Here is a 23,005-nt window from a genome sequence, read left to right as displayed (position 1 = left end):
TGTCTGGACGTGAAGGTCTTAGTCACTGAAGTCGACCTCGAATTGAGCAGAGCACCTCAGACAGCTCTTTTCCCAACGGGCGTGTGGCCCCTTCCTCAGTTCCGTACACAAACACCGCAGCGCAAAGGGCAGTTTCTGAGCACGAGAGTGGGGTAGGCTCGAGTCTGTGCTTCCTACGCGGTCCACCTCCGGGTGTCCTCAACTCACGGAGCTGGGACGCACCTGGCCTGGCGCGGAACCGGTGTCGGGAAGGAACCCTTCAGTCACCTGCTCTCAAGGAGCACTCCGGGAACCTCAGACCAGGGCCCCAGAAGAGATGCAGAGCAGAGAGTGTCTGGGTGGGAAGGGGCGGGGGGACCAATATGGGCCTTTGCTCGGAAAAACCCAGACCATTAACAAGGCTCTGCAGCCGGAAGATGACAGTAAACCTCCCACATTAGGTGACGGCCCACCCACGTCGAGACGGAAGGAGGCCTGCAGGAGCTGCGTCCAGGAGGAACTCCAGCCCCAGGCAGGAGAGGCCGGCCTGGCCGCAGGCTTGCTCGTGGACATGCTCTGCAGGAGGAACAGGACGCGCTGAATGGCCTCCGGCATCTCATCGCCAGCTTCCTGCTGGGTGGCTCTGTGACGCGGAACCACCTGGGGCCTCGGGCATCGAATCCGTGGCCACAAAGGACAGTGTCCAGGAAGATCAAATGAGTCACAAACTGTCTGGGAACTAAACTACCCTACAAACATACCATGAACAGGTAGCAAAAGAACCAACCCATCACAAAACGTACAAATACGAAAGGTTAAGTCTTCCAGGAGGCCCTGGAACGTGGACAAAAGTTCAGAAAAGCAAAATATCGCCAACTCCTCACGCAGGGCCCTGGAGGGACGTGCCGCAGTGGGGCTCCCCAGCCAGCAGAGCAGTGCCTCGGTGACAGCCTGACCCCGCATCCCTCAGCCACTTAGGGGGTCTTCGCGGTAGTGAATGGCACAACGAAGTTTCTCCAGCATGATTTCCAGGGACGAGTACTGGGGAAGCTTGATCATGAACATGCAGGTCTCCACGCGGATGTAGCGAGAGTCTGGGGAGCCTACAAGGAAAACACGGGGCCAGCATTAGAGAGCTGGGCCTGCGCTGGGCTGGGTCCAAGCTCGGGGCGGGAGGTGAGGCCCGGCAGCCTGGGGCGGGGCAGAGAGGACTCTGGACACACAGGGCAGACACACAGCGTACAGCGCAGGCAACAAACTTGACCTGTGAGGGAACCTGGTTGCAGACAGTTTTGTTTGACCACAAAGGGGTTTTGTTTTGATTTTTTAATTAAATTACTTTTCTGCATTTAAAAGTTGAAAGATTAAAACATTTCTGGATTTTTAGCTTTTAAAAGTATTGGGAGATGTGTCAGCATTGGGCCTGTATCGCCACTTCATGAAGATCAGGTTTGGAAGGCACGTGACGCCCCCAACTGGCCTTTCCCTCGCCTACGTTGGGGCTTTAGAGTTTGGGCTCCCTGGTCCAGGGCTCGGCCTCCCCCCTGCAGGGCCCAGCTCCAAACAGAGAAGGGCCTGTGTGCCCCCGCCTGGCACATGACGAGGGGAGGGCAGTACCTGCTGTGCCATCCGGAGGGGCGATCTTCATGGGGTACGGGGGCACGTGGGCTGTGTCGGGGCCCCCGTCTTTGCAGGGGCAGGTGAACGGGATGCGTTCCTGGTTGCAGGCGAACTTGACGAACTTGCACAGCTCCTCCTGGGTGAACATCTCCAGCGCCCCCCAGAAGAACTCGATGTGCTGGTCCGTCTCCATGAGCCCCACCTGGTACATGGTGTGGGCCTGGGGAAGAAAGGCCCCCGGGCGTGAGCAAGCCTGGGCCCCTGCTGACCCTGGGCCTCCCCAGGTCAGGCCCAATCCCGGGACACACGGCCGCAGGGACTGACGGCCCAAGGACAAAGGGGGATCACCATGACAACGGTGACCGCAAAGGCAGCTGTATCAGTGCTGGTTTGTGGGACTGGGGCCCGGACATCTGACCCGGCAGCAGGGCTTATATGGATGTCACCCCTCCGCCCACTGGGAGGTCCTGTCACCGTTCCACTGGAAGAGAGGTCATTTGGGCCAGGTCTGTCAGGTGGGAAGCAGCAGCCCTGGGACACCGGGGCCCACACCTCAGCGTGTGGCTTCAGACACAGGCTCTGGAAGCTGGGGATCTGGGCACGGAGTGTGACTCTGCCACTTGCCTGCTGTGTGACCCTGGGCAAGTGACTTGTCTCAGCGCTAGTTCACTGGGCTGTGAGAGCGGAGGAGCAAAGCCCCGCCCACGCCCACCCCACCGTGCTGCGGAGGGCAGGAGGGCAGCGGCGGGACACAGGAGTGCCGCCAGGGCCACCGCTGGCACTGACCTTCAGGAACTCGAGGCTGATGTACGGGAGGCCGCAGGTGCGCAGCTCGGTCTCCAGGGGGCTGAGCGTGGTGAGCAGCTGCAGGGGGATGATGGAGCCCAGGCCCGCCCGCACGGCCGTGGCACACTCGTCATTCTGCAGCTCCCGCAGCCGCAGGCTCCGGATGGCTGCCGCGTAGATGTCCTTGTTCTCCCACCTTGGGGGAGACAGGGGTGACACGGTGAGGAGAAGGCCGAGGCAGCTGATGGGGTGCTCCTGGATGCCTAGCGCCCCAGCTTTCCCAGTCCTGGCGGCTCAGTGAACTCTTCCTGTCCTGCCTCTGGGTGTCACCTACCTCAGAGCGGCTATTTTCTTAATACAAATGTCCTCCTGCTGAAGACAGTCCACCATCTTTCTTGGTGCCCATCGTCCTGCCTCATTTCCACCCCCCCCTGGTGAAAGCGGCCTGTCACCTGACCTAGGCCCTGTGCTGCTGCCCATGCAGGAGCCACTGTCAGACCCTGGCCGGCCAGCTCGGCAGCCCCCACGCGCGCACTCACGCCACAGGGATGTGCCGGCCGCGGCTGCAGAGCTCCACCTCCTCGCCCGTCATGGTCAGGTAGGTGAACCGGCAGCACGGCTTGTTGGGGCTGTCGGGGCTCTCCGTGGCCAGGTGCTGGGAGGCGATCTCGGCGCACAGGGCCTCCAGCTCGGTCTCGTCGTTGATCTGGAGGGCAGAGGAGACGGAACTAACTGCCCGCCCCACGCCCAAGGCCCCCGGGAAGACGGACCCCGATCCCAGATGGGCAAACTCCAGGCACAGTTTGGGTGGGGGCTATCCTTGACCCTCATGAGTGGGCATGTGGCATGGGCCTGGCCAATCAGAGCCTGCCATCAGCTCAGGATTGGGCATGTGAGACCCCAAGTGCGAGGCTTGTCCTGTCACTGTTTGGAAGCTGCAGCCTCTTTCCCTGGTGTGGACGTGACTGAGGACTGTTCACCTTGTCCTGCTGGGGTCGTCTTGAGACCAAGTATTGATGCTATCATTTGAGCACCTGGATCCAGCCCTGCTTGAAGCCAAATCCATATGTGTACATTTAGTTTTGTGTTTTTGTTAATCCTCACCCAAGGATATTTTTCCATTGATTTTGTTAGATAGAGTGGAAGGGAAGGAGGGGGTAGAGAGAGGAGAGAGAGAGAAACACTGATGTGTCTACATTGATTGGTTGCCTCCCGCATGGCCCTGGATCCAATATGTAACCCAGGAACGTGCCGTTGACTGGGAATTGAACCCCCAGCCCTTGGGTCTGCAGGCTGATGCTCTAACCGCTGAGCCAAACTGGTCAGGACTACATTTAGTTTGAAGAGTAAGCCCTGGCCAGTGTGGCTCAGTTGGCTGGAGCATTGTCCTGTGCACCGAAAGGTCACCGGTTCAATTCCAGGGCAGGGCACATGCTTAGGTTGTGGGTTTGGTCCCAGATTGGGGTGTGTGCAGGAGGCAACTGATCAATGTTTCTTTCTCTCTCTCTCCCTTTCCAGTCCTCTCTCTCTAAAGTAAGTAAAAACTCGAAGAAAAAAGTGTTTTTCCTAAGCTGGTTTGAGCTGGGCTTTCTGTCACTTGCCGGCAGAGAGCCCTGACCTAATCCCATCGGGGCTCCTGCCCCGTCCGGCACACCGAACTAGGCTCCAGAGCGCTGCCGCGCACAGGCTGCTGAGCCAGCAGGGCTGGAGCCAGAGGAGATGGGCCTTCAGCTCTGGGAGGGAGAGTTGGGTCTGAGCACGGATGTGTCCTGTGCCGCAGCCCCCTCACAATGGCAAAGGCTGCAGGCACCCGGAAGGCTCAGGGCATCTCTTCCCGGCTCGCGTGCCTCCCGCCCCCACCCTGCTGTGGTTCTGTATTCCTGGTAGGCCAGCACCTCCGTGGCGGCCCATCCCCTTCAGACAGAGCCTTGCTGGACTATCAGCCTGGACACCCCTTACATCCCGTGGGCCGTAGGCCCGGGCTGCCACCCACAGCCCCAGGAGGACTTCTTAGAGCAGTGCCTAGCGGGCACCCACAAATCCCCAGCCCGTAGGGGACTCCTGCTTTCACTCTTCAGACATCCACTGTCCCGCTTTCTGCTGAGAAGCCAACTGCTGTGTCTCGGCTTTGCTACTCCCTTGAGCAGTCTGCCCTCAAGTGGTAGCTAAGGGGACGACTACAGAGCCTGGCAGAGGCCCCCAGAGGGCCCATGGAGTTTTGTGCCAGTGGAAGCAGAATCAGCTGACGATCTCCTTCAGCTGAGGCCCCCAGGGAGCAGCCCAGAGGGGTCTTGGACACCAGCCAGCTCCCCAGTGCGCGGAGGCAGCTGGCCTCAAGGGCAGTGGCTAGGTCAGAGGCCTCGGCCACACTGCGCAGGCTTTTAGCTGGACAGACCTGGGATCCACCAGGGCCTCTGCTCCGGCCAGCTCGCCTCTCTGAGCCTCACTCCCCGTCTGGCCTGTGGTGAGGGCGTCTGAAGACAGCCCTCCAGCAGCCTGGGAGCTCCCTGAGGCCAGGATGTGAGCCCAGAGCTGAGCCCAGGGCAGGCCTCACGGCTGCTGAACTGATGGATGGACCTGAGCGGCTCCCACAGGCTCACAGGAGGGAGCCTGGGCACCGACTACATGTCCTCCAGGGCTGTCTGTGTGCGGAGAGGCCTGGTCAGATGTTGCTGTGTCCTCGCTATCTCTGTGCACAAGGGGAGGGACCAAGAGCTCCATTCCCTGTCTTCCCTGCCAATCTTAGGAGATCCCCAGGAACTGATCTGTGTTTAATATGTTTTTATTGATTTTTTTAGAGAGAGAGGAAGGGAGAGATAGAAACATTGATGTGAGAGAGATACATCGATCAGCTGCCTCCTGCACGCCCCCTACTGGGGATTGAGCTTGAAACCCGGGCATGAGCCCTGACCAGGAATGGAACCAGGACCTCTCAGGCCATGGGACATGCTCAGTCCACTGAGCCACACCGGCCGGGCTGGTGTGTGCTCCTGACGAGGCTCTGAAGCAGAGCTCTGTGAAGTCAGACCGGGTCTGCTCACAGCATTTCTTGTCCACACCTCTGCTCATTCAGTTGCTGGAAACCCTTCACCCCTGTGTCCCTAGGAGACCTAGGAGGGCTGGTCAGGTCACCCACAGTCAGCTGCTGTCACCAGGGAGGGAAGCCAGAGGCTCTGTTGCCACAAAGCAAGCCTTGCTGCCAGAGATGGCTCACAGCCCTAATGTTCTCTGGGAGAGCCAGCCAGTCTTTAGTTGGGGCCATAGTGGCAGCAATAAGGGTCCCAGGGCACTGCTCTGGGGACCCATTGTCCCCAGACTAAATGTGCTTTCACTTACACTCTCAAATTTCTTGACATAGTTGTAGGTGAGTATGTCTGCTTCCTGCAGGTCTTGGTCAGGGTCCAGGGGCTCGCCCACCAGTGTTTTCCAGAAGGAGGGCAGCAGGTCCAGAGGCAGAGGGACATCTGCTCGCATTGCGATTCCCAGCAGCTGCCCCAGGAAGTGCAGCAGCTGCTCCTCCCCATAGGTGATGGGGCTGGGGGTCAGGATGTACTTGCCCTGGACATGGAGGCACAGACGAGGTGACTGACGTGTGCTGGGAACAGGTGTCCCGGAGCTGGCCCAGCCGGCCCCACCCAGACTAGGAAGACTTGTGAAAGGGCAGAGCTGATGAGGACCCCCCCGAGCCACTGTCCCTTGGGCACCGATCACTGGGGCGGCGGGCACCTTACCTTGTTCTTGTTGACCGCTGAACTGGGGCACAGCAGGAGGAGGGACAGCGAGGAGCTCTGCAGCTCTTTGCACACCTGCCACAGGAAGTGGCGGAAAGAGCCACCTGCGGGACAGGTGGAGCCCTGTTAGCGCCGGGACCCTGCCAGCCTCCCTGCCCGACACGCCCGTCTGCACCCTGGGACATCGACTCATCTGCCAACCTGGCTGCAGTCACGGTGGAGTGGACAGAGAGCCTGCTGTGGGCTGGAGGCCTGGGGTCACATCCTGCGGGGTCTCTTACTAGCTGGGCAACCCTGGGAAATCACTTCCCCTGGGAACCAGCTTCAGTCACTCCGTCTATCAGATGGGGACAGTACCTGTCCCACCCTCACAGACTAGTTTCTTTTTTTTTTTTTGACTTTGGAGTTTTTACTACCCTTTTTATCTTTCAAACAAATGACAAAAAAAGAAAAGTTAAATAAAGCCTACTGCTGGCCTATTTATGAATGAATGCACTATTCACATTTTTTCCAAACAAGAGAACTCATTTCATTGTTCCCTGATTATTCTTAGTCCCCTCTAACTAATAAAATTTTGCTTCAAATCTAAGCAAAACAATTTATTTTGTAGTTCAATGTGTCCGGCAGTCACAAAGTATAACTACTGTGCTGGTTCTAGAAAAACAGCGATGACCATGACATGGTCCTTCTCCTCAAGAAGCTTATACTTTTGAACAGCCTTTTGTACTAAAGTCCTCTGAAGTCACAGACTAGTTTCAAGAGACAAACGCAGACTCCTACGGGGCCGCTCTCACGGCTCTGATCTGGGGGCGTGTTCGGTCCGCGTCTGCCTGCTGTGCCCAGAGCAGGGCAACTGCTTCGCTCAGCACGGCCGCCCCTGAGACCAGGCGCTCAGGATTTGTTCAGTGAATGCACACGTGGATGGACAAACTCATGAACATGTACAAAGGGCAATGGGCAATTGTCAGCTTCCTATGGCTGCCATTCCAAAGGTGCTTTCGGCTGTCTTGTAAAATTCCTCTCCGTGGCTGGGCCTCCTCGTCCCTGTGCATTCCCTGCAGGTCAGGAAGCTCTGAGCACAACTGTGTGTTTGGTCAGAGCCATGGGGAGGGCTTGCTTGGGGACAGCTGTCAGGGCCTGGCCCTCGCTCAGATTCTTGCCTGCTGAAGCCAAGTGTGAGGGCGGGGCTTTGGAATGGGACAGACCTGGGCTGGAACTGCCTGACCGCTGTCCGACCGTGCGGTGCCCAGTTCACCTACCTGCAAAGTGGGGCTTGCTGGCGTCTGTGGCGCTCTGAGGAGTGCAGGGTGCTGGGCAGGGGCCTGGCACACTCTGAGCTCTGTTCTCAGAGAACCAGTGCTGGCGGAGCCGCCAAGACCAGGGTGGGGACGGAGCCGGAGCTGCCTCGATAGACTTTCCTACCCAGTGTACCCGAACGAAAGAGCTGGGTGTCTTCTCCCATCCAGAGTGGGAGACATTTCCTGACTATCTGGGCTACAAATGACAAGGGCCACGAGGGAACATGTTCTGAGCTGCCTTTTCCCATCCTTAAAGAGTGAAATGGCAGAAGGTCCCGTTCCATCAAGGGCTCCCGACGCCCTGTCTCTCGTGGGGCACGCACAGCTTTTAGCCCAACCAACCCTCAGTCAGGGGCTCCCCTGGGGCAGAAGGCCAGTCCGCACCGAGGGCGTCCTGCCCGGGTCCACTTAGCAGCAAGAGCACCCTAGCACTGAGCAGAGTGGTCCCCGAGCCTGGACAGCACCAGGCTGAAGTCCTAGACCGATGGCAGACACAAGTCTGCAGTGGCTGGACCTGGAGAGGCTGGAGGGGCAGCCACCCGGGGCCAGTCCTGGCTGCCACAGAGCAGACGAGGAGGATGTGGCTTTGACTGTGCTGATGGGGGAAATCTTGGGCAGTTTAGGCTAAAAATAACCACAGGACATTGCACTCTACATCGGCCTCCACCTAGACTGGCTGGCTGGGGCCGATGGGGCTGCCACTCACTGGTGCCGTGGACCTCCTCCCCGGTGAAGCGGATGTTGAAGGCGTAGGTGGGGTCGCCACCACTAGCCAGTTTGACACAAAGCTGAGACGATGGCACCGAAGCTAGCTGCCTTGCAGCTTGGCAGAAGTAGGAGTTTTCAGAAGCTCTGATCTCCCCTGGAAAGAGAGAAAGGAACTGAGAAAACAGCCCCAGCCCTTCCCCGACAGGACAACCGCCTTGTTAGGCCTCTGCCTGCTTCTCAGCCCTCACTCTGCCCTCATCCAGCCTCCTGCCTTCTCCCTCTTATATTTTTAAACCCTCACCCGAGAACATTGTTCCATTTATCTTCAGATAGAGTTGGGGAGAGAGAGAGAAATATCGATGTGAAAGACTGGTTGCCTCCCGCATGAACCTGGCCGGGGCCAGGAATCGAACCGCAACTAAGGTATGTGCCCTTGATCTGAATTGGACCTGAGGCTCTTTGGTCCGCAGGCTGATGCTCTAACCACTGAGCCACGCCGGCCAGGGCCACCTGCCTCTCTGCTCCAGGAACACCTTCACACCTTTCCACGTGGAGCCACCTCCCCAGTTCTCCAAGTGCTGGCCCCTCCCATCCTTCCCTGTGTCTCCTGTGGAGGTCACCCCCACCCCAGGCCCTTTTTGGTGCCAGAACCCCAACTTTATCAGGTCCACGGCCAACCAGAACGAAGTCCACACATCGCGGCCTGCCCTGCAGTGGGTGTGGCCGGGCCCCTCCTGCCGCCCAGAGTGCAGAGCTCTCTCAGGGACGGATGCTGCAGCCACAGAGCAGCCGTGAGCGGAAAGCTGTCCCGGTAGCCCTGGGCTCCCTTCTTCTAGACTCTAGGATCTAGAGGCTTCTTTCATGTGCGAGAAATCACTCGCTCATTCAAACACCGCTACTTGCATTTTCTGGTCTGCGTAGCTAGTCTTACCTCCCACAATCTCTAGGGGGTCCAAAGTGATCTCGGGCGCTGCGTGGTCAGCAGTCCTCTGCACGGTGGCATTCAGCACCCGGTTCATGACAGTCACCTTCGTGTCATAGAAGATCAGCCCTGATGGGAGGAATGTGGAGAGTCTGGGATGGGACTACTTCCCTTCCTCCCAGTCCCCCGAGGCCTGGCTGAGGCCATGCTGTGCCCTATGGATTTGTCCCATCCCTCCTGGGACGCCCATCAGGTCCCTGGGTGGGGGCCTCAGCAGTCAGGAATTTCTGGAGGACGATTCCTTAGGATCTACCCAGATGTTAACTCACAAACCTGCAGAATTTGTCATGCCAAGGAGACACCCAGAGGGCAGAAATACAAACCCAAACTCATATAAACAAAGAAGCTTGCTGTAGCATTTCCTGAAACAGCAAAAAATGGAAACCACCCGAGCGTCTAACCATCGAGAAAAGGCTACAAACCAACTACGGCGCCCACACGGCGGCCTGGGAGGTGAGGGACTCAAGCAGGTGGTTGGACGGAATGGAGTCACACAGCAGAACGTATAATGCCCATTTTTGATTAAAAAGTAAGACAAAAATGTGTGTGTGTATCTGTGTGACTAGAAAAGTCGGACAGGAGCCCATCTATTCATGGCGGTCTCTGGGAAGCAGACCTTCAACCTGAGGTCTTTCTAACAGGCCGAGCACTTGCTTCTTGCTCAGGAGTTTCATTTTCTTCAGCGCGTCGAGGAACTGCTCTTGGGTGAACGGCTGCCCCAGAGGGGACCTGCAGGTCAAGTGTGCGGCTGGGTGTGGGGTGTCATCCTGGGCAGTGGCTGGGAGGTGGGTGATGGCCGGGTGACACTGCCTGTCGGCTGGCCCTGGTGGGCCCAGACACTGACCTTTGGCCTCCTTCAGCAGGGCCGCGATGCTGTGGGTGTACATGGGCGTCTGGCGCAGCTCCACCAGGGGCAGGAAGAAGGTCTCCAGCGTGGTGTTCAGGGACTGGAGCAGGGCGAAGCGCAGGCGCAGGCTCTCAATGGGCACGTCTGGGGGTCACAGGGGCAGTCAGGCTGGGGTCTCAGCAGAGCGAGGCTGAGACTCCATTTGTGAACAAACTCAGGTGGTCCCTACCCCTGGGGAGGGCTGCCAGCAGTGGGGCATTGGAGAGGGACCAGGAGGATCTGCAGTGGGTATCACTCCAGTGCGCCTGAGACACAGGGCAAGGCTCGGGCCGGCCAGCAAGAGGCCCTGGGTCTTTAGGGATCCCAGGTCCCCTCAGCCCACCTCTGGGGCCATGCCAGGACTCTGTACTACATTATTTTTACACTTAATTTTGAAATAATTACCGACTTATAGGAAGTTACAACAACAGTGCAGAGTCCTGAGTACCTTTCCCCCAATGGCATCGAAAGCAGGCAGTAGAGCCCTGGCCGAGGTGGCTCCATAGTTATAGCACGGGCCCTGGCACTGAAGGTCGCAGACTCAATTCCCAGTCAAGGCCAAGTACTTGAGTTGCAGGTTCGATCCCTGGCCCCAGTTTGCGTGCATGTGGAAGGCAACTAATCCATGTGTCTCTTTCACATCAATGTTTCTCTCCCTGTCTCTCCCCCTCCCTCCCACTCTCTCTAAAAATCAATGAAAAACACATCCTCTGGTGAGGATTAACAACAACAACGAAAACCCCAGGAAGTAGAGACACTGGCACACTGTCCTTTGTCCTCACGTCTGTCTCCTCTCCCAATGCGAGAGGCAGACTTTGGGACCGTTTCTTGCCCACGATCCCCACAGTACCCAGGAAAGAGCAGGGCTCAGGGCATGTGGCGGAGTGGGCTGGGCCGGTGCAGCAGCTGAGGTCCACGTGGGAACAGGCGCAGAAACGAGCCCAGGGGCCATCTGTCAACATGTGACAGGGGTCGTTTTCCAGGGGTGGACTTACAGAGAATGTCCTTTTCCTGTGTGCATGATTTTGGGGTGTATTACCGACTCCCTGACAGGGCAGTGCACGGGGTGTCCAGGAAAGGCGTTTCCCCAGGACACATACTCAACAGACAGGCCACTCTGGGGTCGGCGGCGTCTGCGGGGTCCAGATACACCTCATGGGGGTGGAGCCGAGCGGGCGTGATGGCCAGGTGGCGGCACAGCCGGTTGATATACTGCACGAGTGCCACGTCCATCTCCAGGGTCCACTTCCTCGAGGCCTTGTGCGCGTGGCGGACATCGATACAGGCACACCTGGGGGCAGAAGGGCGAGCTGGGCAGGGACCTCGGGGCTGGGGGAGTGCCAGATTCCTCCAGGGCAGACAGAACGGCTCCCCAGGAAGTATTTCGGCTCCCCAGGGGCCGAAAACACCTTTTACACAAAGTATGAAAGGGGCTGAAGCACGGCTCCTCACCTCTCAAAGTGCAGATCATAACCACAGGACAGGATGGCTCTCCAGACACTGCGGATGTCTTGCTTGGCTCGGTCAACAACGAACTTGTGGAACCCTTCCAGAGTCAGATACTTTTCCTCGGGGACTGATGGGGAGTGTTCACAGTGTTAGGGAGTCTGGGAGAACCGCACGCAGCAGGGCCTCTCAGGGCCCGATCCATCGAACCCCTCCTGCCTCCCGTCACTCCGGGCTCTGCTAACTGGCCAGCTCCACGTGCGCCCACACACACGCATCACCCAACCTCGTGGGGTCCCCGAGCCACAGCTCAGTCCCATGGGGTCCCCAAGTGGTACAGTGCTTTTCCCGGTCCTTCCTTTCTCTAATCTCAAACACTCCTGACTAACTTTGTGACAATGAGAATAGCTTTCTCCAGCTCTGCCTGGGCCTTTAGGAGGCTAACGTTCTAATGCCCCAGGTAAGAACCTTCTGGAGGAAAATTTCTTTTTTTTAAAATCCTCACCCGAGGATAATTTTTCAAATATCTTCAGATAGAGTAGTAGTAGAAGAGAGAGAGAGAAACATCGACGTGAGAGGAACACATCGACTGGCTGCCTCCCTCACGACCCCTGGACCAGGGCCGGGGATGAATTACAACCGAGGTACATGCCCTTGACCGGAATCGAACCCGCGACTCTTTGGTCCGCAGGCTGACGCTCTAACCGCTGAGCCAAACTGGCCAGGGTTGGAAGAAAATTTCTAATCAGATGTTCAGGTTTTTACTTTTAGTCACAATCATCTATTCTTCACCTTGGGTATATGGTATTTCTGGAGCTGCTCTTTTGACCTCAAGTTCATGGTCATCGAAGACAGCTCCACGGGCCAGATTATGTTGCCCGTGTCCTTAGCAATGCTGCCCCTGCCTAAATGAAGGCCCATGGGTGCCTAGCTAGTCAGGTGAAAGCAAAGAGGCTGGTCCCAGATGGGCCGCCCGACCCCAGGGGGAAGCTGCCCCAGGCCCGCATCAGCCCCACGGTGCTCACTCACCTTCTTGTTTTTTGGTGGGTGACTTTTCTGGGTCCTTTTCATCTGGCTTGCTCTTTTCCGGGGACTTGGGCTTCACAGTTGGCTTTTTCTCACTTAAGGCAGATCTGCTATAGGCCAAAGCACCTGAATCAGAACTCCTGTGGCCACACCCCCTCCCGACAGAGGATGTGCAGAACCTCCTCAGGCCTGAGTTCACATCCCCCAGCTAAGGCTGGGTTCAGATGGGGCTGGGCTCAAGGTCAGCTTTGTTCACACCCAGAAACGTTTGCTGAGCAAATTATCAGGACAAATGAGATTGTCAAATGTGAAAAATACTGAAGAAACACTTTTCAATCTTTCTTTCTCTGTACTTCAGAGCTGCACTGTCCAAAAAGAAGCCACTGGCTTAAATATTAAGCTGAAAGGACAAGTTCGTTCCTTGGCTGCGCTCACATTCACACACGCACTCGCGTGTGGCTGAACACAGAGCTCCACCATCACAGAAGTTCTTCTGGACAGAGCTGACTTAAAAGCACCACTTATATATAATTAATTAAAAGAGCCCTATTTTTCCAATTATTTAAACAGTTCCTCTAGAGACTCCTGCTAGGTAACAGTTTCAACCCAGAGTACTTGCGAGTCCTAAAACCGTATCTAAAGCAAATCCCATTAAGGATGTGTGCACATTCACATGGAATAGTACTAGCTATCTGGGAACACAATGAGGCAGTTCTGGCCCTGCGAGGAACCGGCCCGGAGCGCAGCTCCTCCGCAGGGCGGGCAGGGGGAGCCCTGGAAGGCGGCTCAGGGAGAGCGACTGGGAGGTGGCAGAGAGGGGAAGAGCGGCTTTTCACTACATCTGCTGTGGAATGTACTATTTTAGCCATTTAACATTTAAAAAAGAACACATATGCATAAATACAATTTATGCACTTAAATGTTAAAAGTAGTTCAATTGTTTTCAATAGGCACGTGTTCACTTTATTTTCTACAATAGCTGCCCATTATTTGTGTGGTTGACAGAAGTTACAGGTTTTGAACAAGTCTGTACATCTTCGATGTTTTGTTATTCAGACTGTCTGCTGTCCAGCCTGCATGGTCCAGATGTTACTGCTCTGATGAGTGAAATGCCCTCTTTCAGCTGATGAGCTGAAGACCGAGAGGACCCCACCAGCAGAGCAGGGCCAGGGTGTCTGGCCTCGCAGGAACCTGCTAGGAGGTGGCCCATATATCCCCTGCCCAGCCCACCTGACGCTGTTGAGCACGGCCTTGTCCTTGGCAGGCGGCTTGGTGATGGGCCGCTTGGTGCTCACCACCTTCACGGGGTGCTGCTCCTTCCCAGCTTTGCTGTACTTGCTCTTGTCGAACTTGGGCTTCGGCACGCCGTACTTTCTCAGGATCTGCGGGGCACCAGATGGGGACAAGGTTCCTCAGGCTTCCCCCGAGGCACACCCAAGGTTCAGCACAGGCACGACAGGGAGGGGCAGCTACCTGGGTGAGCTGGTCCTCCAGCACCTTCTTTGGAGGCCGGACATTAGTGAAGAAGAGGTGCAGGAGGTTGCCTGGCGTCTGGGAGTTGATCTGCTCTTTGCTGAGATAAATGTCAGACACTTTGATGGGTTTTGCTGGTGTCAGGCTCAGCATCTGCTCCGAATGGGCACAGCTCTTAAATATCTCTGTTAGCACCTCTCGGGCCCCGGGCACCAGCTTCTCACCTGTCACAGAGTGAGGGAGGGCAAAGCAATTCTGTGGTAAATGTGCTGTCAGAATAAGCCTTGCAACATTTTATTTATTTTTCATGAACAATTTACTTTGAAGAGTGGGTAACAGACATTCAGAGGTGATGATGAGCCCATCAAAGCCCAATGTCCCCTTTGTGGACACACAGGCACCTGTTACACACCCAGCCTTCTTTGCTGTAAGGTGTGACCCTGTGACATGGGACATTAGCCACTCCTGAGCCAGGCTGCTTCCTCTGCACTTGTCCCCTCCCCTGGCTGCACGGAAATGACAAGCCCCCTGGGATGGCAGAACTCAGCAATCACCCTGGACTCTACCTGTGCAAGATACAAGCTTCCACTGGTCTGAGCCACGGAGCCCGGGTGTGTGTACTGCAGCAGTCTCCCCCCCCACCACGGAGCCCGGGTGTGTGTACTGCGGCAGTCTCCCCGCCCACCACGGAGCCCGGGTGTGTACTGCGGCAGTCTCCCCCACCACCACGGAGCCCGGGTGTGTGTACTGCGGCAGTCTCCCCCACCACCACGGAGCCCGGGTGTGTACTGCGGCAGTCTCCCCCACCACCACGGAGCCCGGGTGTGTGTACTGCGGCAGTCTCCCCCACCACCACGGAGCCCGGGTGTGTACTGCGGCAGTCTCCCCCACCACCAGGGAGCCCGGGTGTGTACTGCGGCAGTCTCCCCCACCACCAGGGAGCCCGGGTGTGTACTGCGGCAGTCTCCCCCACCACCATTGAGCCCGGGTGTGTACTGCGGCAGTCTCCCCCACCACCAGGGAGCCCGGGTGTGTACTGCGGCAGTCTCCCCCACCACCAGGGAGCCCGGGTGTGTACTGCGGCAGTCTCCCCCACCACCACTGAGCCCGGGTGTGTACTGCGGCAGTCTCCTCCACCACCACTGAAACAACATACTGTGACAGCTACTCCCAAAGGAACGGACGTGTAGCCTGCAAGCATTTGTAGTCTCGGCCAAAGTACCAGCTGTTAAAAGTTATTACTTATTAGAGAATGTTTCAAATTTGACACACTGAGCAGGTGGAAAAAGAAAGTTTTCTGATACAAGAAAACTGTCCATGAGCACAGAGGAAATACTTATTTTCTGTCCTCAAAGAAGTACTCCAGAAGGTTCTCTCCCCTTTCCTGCAGCTGCGGAGGCCGTCTGCATGCCTCCCGTGGCCAAGGGCCCCAGCCGAAGAGCTGACTGACCTCTCCCTCCTGCCCCATCGTCCTCACCCTTTCTCTGGGGTGTGACACACAGAGCCACATCCAGGTCAGGCCCTCCAGGAGAGCCACGGCACAAAGGCCTTATGGAGCCCCATTAGATTTTGTACCCAAGGCCACACCTCACCCTAATCCTAGCTCTGAGGGAACATTTCAAAATTTTATGTTTAGAAAAAAAAATTGGCCCGGCCAGTGTGGTTCAGTGGCTCGAGCGTTGTCCCATGGACTGAGAGGTCCCGATTCGATTCCTGGTCAGGGCACATGGCCAGGTTGTGGGCTAGATCCCCAGTAGGGGGCGTGCAGGAGGCAGCTGATCGATGCTTCTCTCTCACATCAATATTTCTCTCTCTCCCTTCCTCTCTCTCTAAAAAAATCAATAAAAACATATTTTAAAAAATATTGAAACAGTAACAAAACCCATACTCAATGTTACATTTTTGTACACAAAAATCAAAACAAATGTAATAACCTATTATGAAATTTCAAACAATATTGAAGATTTAGGAAAAAGAACATGGATTAAAAATTGAGAGATTAGTATAAAATAAAAACGAGAACACAAACAACTGTAATTATAAACAAAAAAAGAAAAATCACTGCCACTTCTACAGGGGAGCTCGGGGAGGGTGGCTGGCTTCAGGTGGGGCCTTCTGCCGGATTCCGCTCTGCAGGGCCTGGCAGGCGCGGGTCCCGGACGAACACTGGGCGTAGTAACAAAAGCAGTGGGCAAGCCAGAGGGGGTCACCCACATCAGAGCCGCCAGGACAACACAGTGGGACCTGTGAGAAAGGAGCTGGAACTGCTTCCTCCTCAATGGTTGGTTTTAAAGGGTGGGGCACTCACTGTCCTCAAGCCCACAACCAAACGATCACCAGCAATGTAACTGGTACAATTCTAGCTCCATAGGCCAGAACAAATGAATACACTTGAACTTGAGCAAGGGGAAGCTTGGCTAGATAAACGAAACACGTGACTCGAACGCAGCCCACATTCAGGCCTGAAGCGGTGGTGGCAGAGAATCCTGGTGGTCCTCGGCTGGGCGGCACACGGCCTGCGGTAGGGGGCGCTCCCTCCACCTCACAGGAAGAGGCACACGATGATCCTCCACTAGCCAAGCGATGAATCTCCTGTCCTGTCTCCCCAACACCCCCGAACCATTTCTTAGTCTGCAAACCCCAGGAATGCCCTCAGAGTTCCTCTGTGAATGTTAAAAATAGGGGAACTTGGAAATGGGGGCTGGGAATAATTTTCATCCGATTTTTCCTGTAAATTTAAAACTGATCAAAAAAAAAAAAGTCTATGAATTCAAAAAATCTATAACCCACCTTTAATTGACTTATCATTGAAATAATCTTCTAATCCTGGGCTCCCCTGAGTGTCAAATAAACTCTGATTTACTACAGACACGGTGAGAATCTCTTCCGTGGACATCTCCATCAATTCGTCTTCGCCATCCAAACTTGACAAACCGATCAAGTCATTGTTGTTAAATAAACTTGCTCGAATTTTCTCGATTTTGGCTCGGGATCTTATCTGTGTGAACAAGGAAGAGGGTCAGGATCGGAGCAGAGCGTGCCTTCCTTCAACAGGAGTGACCCTGCTCTCTTCCTGCCCCCCCAAATCCTCTCATCTTCAGGCAGGGGCCTTCTGAGCAAGTCTCTCCCCTGTACCAAGTGTCACCTTCTGGGAAACACCTCAACTGGAGCTCTGTCGATAAACCCTGGCCAGGTCTGTGGCTTTATTCTGAAGCCCAGGGGACTAAAGTCCTGCTGGGCTCAAAGAAAGTCCCAGGAAGAAGGCAGCTGGGCTAAAGAAGTGATTCCAGCCCAGCCAGGGTGGCTCAGTGGATGGGGCGTTGTCCCATGGACTGAGAGGTCCTGGTTCGATTCCTGGTCAGGGCACATGCCCGCTTGTGGACTCGAACTCTAGAAGGGGGCATGTAGGAGGCAGCCGATCAATGTTTCTCTCTCCCCCTTCCTCTCACTCTAAAAAATCAAAAGAACATATTAGAAGAGAAAAGTGGTTCCCGGGCGGAGCGGGATGCTGAGCCCTCGAGGACGCTCAGGGCCAGTGAGGCCATGCGCACGCTCCGCAGAGCTCCTCTCCGTGCCCGGCGAGGCCGTGCGCACGCTCCGCAGAGCTCCTCTCCGTGCCCAGTGAGGCAGGGCCGCTGGTGCTGAGCCTGACCCCGCACACAGGATGCAGTTTCTAAACAGGGAGGCCCCAGAGACCGATGGGATCTTGAAGTGGAAATGTGACCCGGCTACCTGTCTCACCTGAAACTCAGAACCACCTGCAACAATGGTGAGAGAGAGCCTGTCCTCAGTGCTCAGTGTAGAGCCCCCTGTGATGGAACGTTTGTAACAGCCCCAAGCCTTTCAGAAAGATACCGGGGGAGCCTGAGGTGGAATGCACTGGACAGAGCCCACCATCAGGACAGGTCAGCCCTCAGCCCCTCTGCCTCCCTCCCACTCAGCAACGAGCTGCCTTTACTTCCCCGCATCGGACTTGATGGGACTCTCAGAGCCGCGACCACATACTCAGATAATCTGTGTAACAAATCACTGCTGTTTCCCCGAAGCAGCCTCCAAGTGCCCAGTCTCACCTACTAGGCAACCCTAGGAAATAACCCTGGGAGGCTTAGAGAGGCTGGAGGGATTCAAAGCGCCCATGAGTTTAGTGGCTGCCACGGCGCGAGAGCTGTTACCTCCACGACTGCGAAGCCTTTGATGGGGCGCGTCGCGAGGGGCTGGTTGTCCAGGGACGTGACTGTGTACATGGAGCCCACGTCTGACACTGAGGCCATCTCTGCGTTGTCCAGTGGCTCCCCCAGGCTCCCCAGGCTCCCCAGGCTGCCGGTGCTGCACAGGGAGATGTCCAGGCTCTCCTGGCTGGACACCACGTGGGGCTCCAACAAGCCAGGCGGGATGGGCAGCTCAAGGCCGGAGGGTAGCAGGTCCACAGACAGGTCGCTGACTGTCTGCGAGATGCCCTGGGAGCTGCAGATGGAGGCCTGACTGGTGGAGGCAGACGCACTGATGCTCATGGCGGGAGTCAGGCTGCTGGACGTGCTGACCTCCAAGCTATCTGTGCTGGGGAAGCCGAGGGTCTTCTCTGGCTCGACTTTCCCATCACTTCCCTCAGCCTTGTCTTTCGGCTTCTTGGGGTCTTCATCCTGCAGAGGAATGTAGATCTCATCTTTAAAGACCCCGCCATGGGCATTGCAGGCCTTGCGGATGGCACCTCTGACGATGCCCTCGTCCAGGTGGGTGGGGATTCCGGAGATCACCAGCAAGCGGCTGTGGGCAGTGGGGCCTACCAGGGCCTGGCAGGCATCAGCGATGGCGTCGCTTGTCACACCCAGCCCCTGTGGGTCCTTCCTGGTGAGGTGCCGGAGAATGATGAGCAAGGTGAGGGCCCGATGGAACCACAGCATGTCCTCAGGCTTGCTGCCTCCGATGCTGAGCATGGCGGGGTCGGAGTCCACAGAGCGGGAGGTCTGGCGCTTGCCAGAGGAGGCGGCCTTTTCCCGCTTCATCTTGACTTTCTTTCTCTTGGACAGGAGGCTGGGGCTCTGCGGTGTCTGTCCTGGAGAGGATGACGAGGAGGAGGACGAGTCACTGAGATTTGGGGCGGTCGTTGAGGTCACTCCACTGGCTGTGACACTCATGTTAGTAGGCAAGGTCACTTCGGCCACCGCCAGGCAGCCTTCCATAAGTGCATGAAAATACGTGGAGAATCTGCCCTGGTCAGTGGCCGCCGCCGTCCCTGAGCCTGCACAGGCACTGCCCGAGACCCAGCTCTGGGTCTCCTCGTCGTACAGCTTGTGGAGCTCGGACTGCAGAGCCATCAGCATGGCCAGACAGGGGTTCAGCTGCAGGGCGATGGAGGAGGACAGGCCGGCAGGGTGCTTCCTCTGCTCCAATGCGTGAACCGTGCGCAGCAGCTCGGCCAGGAGATGGAAAACCAGCTCCTTCACGCAGGCTGCCATGTCCGTGGTCCACAGGAAGTTTCCTGAAGCAAATGCAAAGTGACAGCAATCACTTACAGAGCACTTATTACGTGCTAGGCACTGTTCTAAGCACTTTAATGAGTTCCACCCTCACAGCAACCCTGTGAGACAAGTACTGCCGTGTTCATTCCCGTCTCACAGGTGAAGAAACAGAGGCTCAAAGAGCGGAAGGATGTGCCCAAGGTCACAGCTACAAAAGGGAGAGCAGAGCAGGCTGGCTCCAGAGCCTGTGCCTCGACCCTGTGGCACGTGATCGCAAGGAGCTGATCCTGTAGCTGAGGCCAAAAATCACTTCCTTTCTCATAAGGTTATCAAGGCAAGTTGGTGAAAAGTCACTAGAATAATGTTTCCCCAGTTGTGGGATGCTTACTTACACTGGGGGATACAGTCCAATTTCACTGAGTAGCACAGACACACACACTGAAAAATCATTCCTTTTTCTACCCTTTCGGTCCTCGTTTTGTCACCCAGAAAGCCTCACTGGGGCTGCGTGTCCTGGACGGATAGTGGGCCGCAGACCCAGAGCCTCTACAGGCAATGGTATTTAGCCAGAATTTCAAACAGCAACTATTTATCTTTTTATTTTAAATTTTAAACTTTTTTATTTTAGAGAGAAACAGAGAAACATCAATTTGTTGTTCCACTTACTCATGCATTCATTGGTTGATTCTTGTATGTACCTTGACCAGGGATCAAAACCACAACCTTGGTGTGTCAGGATGACTCTCTAACCAACAGAGCTACCCGGCCAGGGCTATCTTTTTATTTTTAGAGTTATCTTCCCACATGCTCTTTCCTCAGGCCTGAGACAACTACCCCAGGGCCCCGATCCTGAGGGAGGTGAGCCTCACCCAGCAGCTCCACCACTTGTAGGAGGACAGATGTCGGGATGGTGTCAGGTTCATCTTCGGATTTCCCTTCACCGTCCTCTGACTTCCAGGCCAGCAGCTGCTCTGCGAAGGCCATGGCCAGCGGGAACTCCAGGGGCAGAGAATGTAACACCAGCACAGCTCCAGGAGGCGGAGACACTCCTAGAAGAAGGGGAGACACTCTTAGAAGAAGGCCTGGGAAGACAGCTGGGGATTGGCAGCATCTGATCACAGTCAGTCTGAGCAAACGACTTCCCTGGTGTCTGTGGAGAAACAGGGAGGGAAAGCCTGGCCTCTCCTCTGCTGAAGGCGGGAGGGCTGGGACAGCCCTCCGAGGAGCCCACCTATCAGTGTGACAACAGGGTGAATGGCAGCAATGGGAACAGGGAAGGATAACGTTACCCAGTCAGGCAGATGCCAAACAGCCTGATGACCCAACATGGAAACAGTAAGTCAGATTTTAAAAGATGCTTCATTGGAATAGTCCCAGGAGGTAGAGAAACAACCAGCCCTTTGGTATGGCTGCAATCCCATAAGAGCATTCAGTCTAGACTAGGTTTATAGAGTGAATTACCAGGATTTGGGGGCTTTGATTCTCTTACTATCTTCTGTCATTGTCACAGCCTGAATCTGACCACAGCTGCTCCAGTGAGAGGCAGTCTGAGGCCTGATGCCCTCACTACACTGCACCCCACCCTGGAGTGCGGCCAGACGTGAGCCGGGAACTGGGTCCTGGCCGAGTCAGGAAGAACCATGCTGACGGGCCTGCACTTTGGGGTGAATGTTTACATGGGAATGATAGGCAAGACAGAGATCGTCTGTATTTAATAAGAAGTTGTAAAAACAGCTAGTGTAGGCAAAATACTGTGAAAAAACAGGCTCTGCCCGGCCAGTGTGGCTCAGTGGTTGAGCGTCAACCCATGCAGTAAGAGGTTGCCGGTTCGACTCCCGGTCAGGGCACATGCCCAGGTTGTGGGCCCGATCCCCAGTGGGGACATGCAGGAGGCGGCCTGTCAATGTTCTCGCTCGTCGATGTTTCTCTCTCTCTCTCCCTCTCTCTTCCCCTCTCCCTAAAATCAATAAAGAAAAAAAATTAAAAAAAGAAAAACAGGCTCTAATAAAAAGATTATAAAGTTATTTAGCAATGACCAAATCACTTAAGAAACATCCTTTTATTTCATTCTCTACAGATGTAATACCGCCAGGACTGGGGCTGTGGAGAAGCCAAGGCCCACTTTTTGGGCTGAAAGTTCAAATGTATCTTATCATTCTCTCTAGCAAGCCAAACTGTCAGTGTTTTCTTGTCAAACACCCCGAGGAAGTGCAGGGCCGCCAGCCCAGGCTTCCCTTTCCTCGGCCTGTTTACCCGGAACCAGCCAGCGGGCTGTGGCACATGAAGCAGACAGGCAGCGGCAGCTTCAGGATTTATAGAGATGGAGCCCCATGGAGGCTTAACAAAAGATGCCAGGCCTCCCAGCCAGGTCACCGGGCTGTCACCACTTAGATGGGACAGACGCTCACTGAGCGCCATGCCCCAGGGAGCCAATTACACCCAGGAGAGCTGGTTCTAACGAGAACTCAAGGAAAGGCAGCTGGGATTATTATAGCTAAACGATGAGACTGCTCTGTTCAGGTCCATCTAATCGTAGGTGTTCCAGTGCACACGAGGAAGGAGAGGAAATCCCACTTAGTCTGGGCAGCATCTGCCAGGCTTCCCTAGGCAGGAAAGGGAGCTCCTGCCTCTAAAATACACTGCCCCACGCAGTTCTGTTCTTTACTGAAAGGAAATTGAAACATAGCAAGGTACAAGGTATATCCTTTCCATCGTGAAAGAGAAGGAAAGAGAATGACTTCCAGCTGTTCTTATTACCTCGAGCTAATTGAGGACTCACCCAGTTTGATGTGGACCTTGTCTGTGGAGAGGATCACGGAAGGGTACTGGTTGGTGGTGGGTGGAGGTGTGAGCCCGGTGTTGGCCGGAGACGCATCCCGTGGGTAGCACACGGCCTCGATGAGGTTTAGCTGGCCATTCCGCTTCACCTTGTGGCCAAGCCCATACACGAGCACGCGCGCCCATGGCGCCTTGTACAGAGAGGAGCTGAGGAGGAGGGACGGGAGTGAGGGGACCCACTACACACACCAGGGAGTCAGCATGTGCTTTGTCAAGAAGGAGGGAAAGTGAGAACTGGGCACATGTCATTCCCACATTTCAGAAAGTCATTCTTTCTAAAACATGCAAGAACTGTATGTTACTTCCAAATATAGTAAGCAATAAAAAAAAGAAAACAATTTAAGTTTTTCTTCTATCAATTTCCCCAGAATCCACTGTACTTTTCTCTTCCCATCACTGTCCGGGGAAAACTTACTCTTTGCGGAATCCAGACTGACTTTCTTTGCAAGACACGACGACGAAAGCGGCCCCCGGGAAGTTAACGTCCATGCTGACTTTGGACTCGGAGACGGGGAACTCTTCGGAGGGGAACTGCTCCGGTGCGGTCTGCAGAGACAGTTAACAAGGAGAGGCACAGGCTGCACACAGGAGAGCGCTTCACCCTCCCGCTCCCAGGCAAAGGGCAGAGCCACGCATCTGCTTGACGGGTTCAGCAGGATAAGACAGCCCTTCGGAGGAAGAACCACAGATGGGACAAGGCAGCAGAGTGTCAAAGAGAGGAGAACAATGTGAGGACTGGGCAGTGGGTGGGGGTGGGCTTGGGGAAGAAGGAG

General features: G+C 55.6%; 1 protein-coding gene across 24 annotated transcripts in view; it reads right to left on the bottom strand.

The window, feature by feature from the left end:
• Positions 1–402: 402 nt before the first annotated feature.
• Positions 403–23,005, bottom strand: part of HECTD4 (HECT domain E3 ubiquitin protein ligase 4) — a 165,849-nt gene continuing 143,246 nt past the window's right edge. For 12 of the 24 annotated variants that reach the window (XM_036276519.1, XM_036276524.1, XM_036276521.1 and 9 more), the window contains 10 exons: positions 22,648–22,778; positions 22,174–22,379; positions 20,264–20,443; positions 18,108–19,414; positions 16,726–16,933; positions 13,936–14,159; positions 13,693–13,844; positions 12,466–12,572; positions 11,443–11,566; positions 10,743–11,281 (listed from right to left, as the gene is read on the bottom strand). In XM_036276519.1, coding sequence (XP_036132412.1) covers positions 11,026–11,281; positions 11,443–11,566; positions 12,466–12,572; positions 13,693–13,844; positions 13,936–14,159; positions 16,726–16,933; positions 18,108–19,414; positions 20,264–20,443; positions 22,174–22,379; positions 22,648–22,778 — 2,895 coding nt within the window. In that variant the 3' untranslated portion in view covers positions 10,743–11,025. Of the gene's footprint in view, positions 1,083–1,596; positions 1,820–2,385; positions 2,582–2,924; positions 3,092–5,721; positions 5,944–6,116; positions 6,221–8,120; positions 8,277–9,053; positions 9,174–9,948; positions 10,096–10,733; positions 11,282–11,442; positions 11,567–12,465; positions 12,573–13,692; positions 13,845–13,935; positions 14,160–16,725; positions 16,934–18,107; positions 19,415–20,263; positions 20,444–22,173; positions 22,380–22,647; positions 22,779–23,005 lie in introns of those variants that run through there. The other 12 variants (XM_036276514.1, XM_036276511.1, XM_036276518.1 and 9 more) reach the window with 7 other exon arrangements.

Source organism: Molossus molossus, unplaced genomic scaffold, assembly GCF_014108415.1.
Source record: "Molossus molossus isolate mMolMol1 unplaced genomic scaffold, mMolMol1.p scaffold_m16_p_22, whole genome shotgun sequence".
Lineage (NCBI taxonomy): Eukaryota > Metazoa > Chordata > Mammalia > Chiroptera > Molossidae > Molossus > Molossus molossus.
The sequence above is the reverse complement of the archived record's forward strand: the minus strand, read 5'-3'. Positions and strand labels throughout refer to the sequence as shown.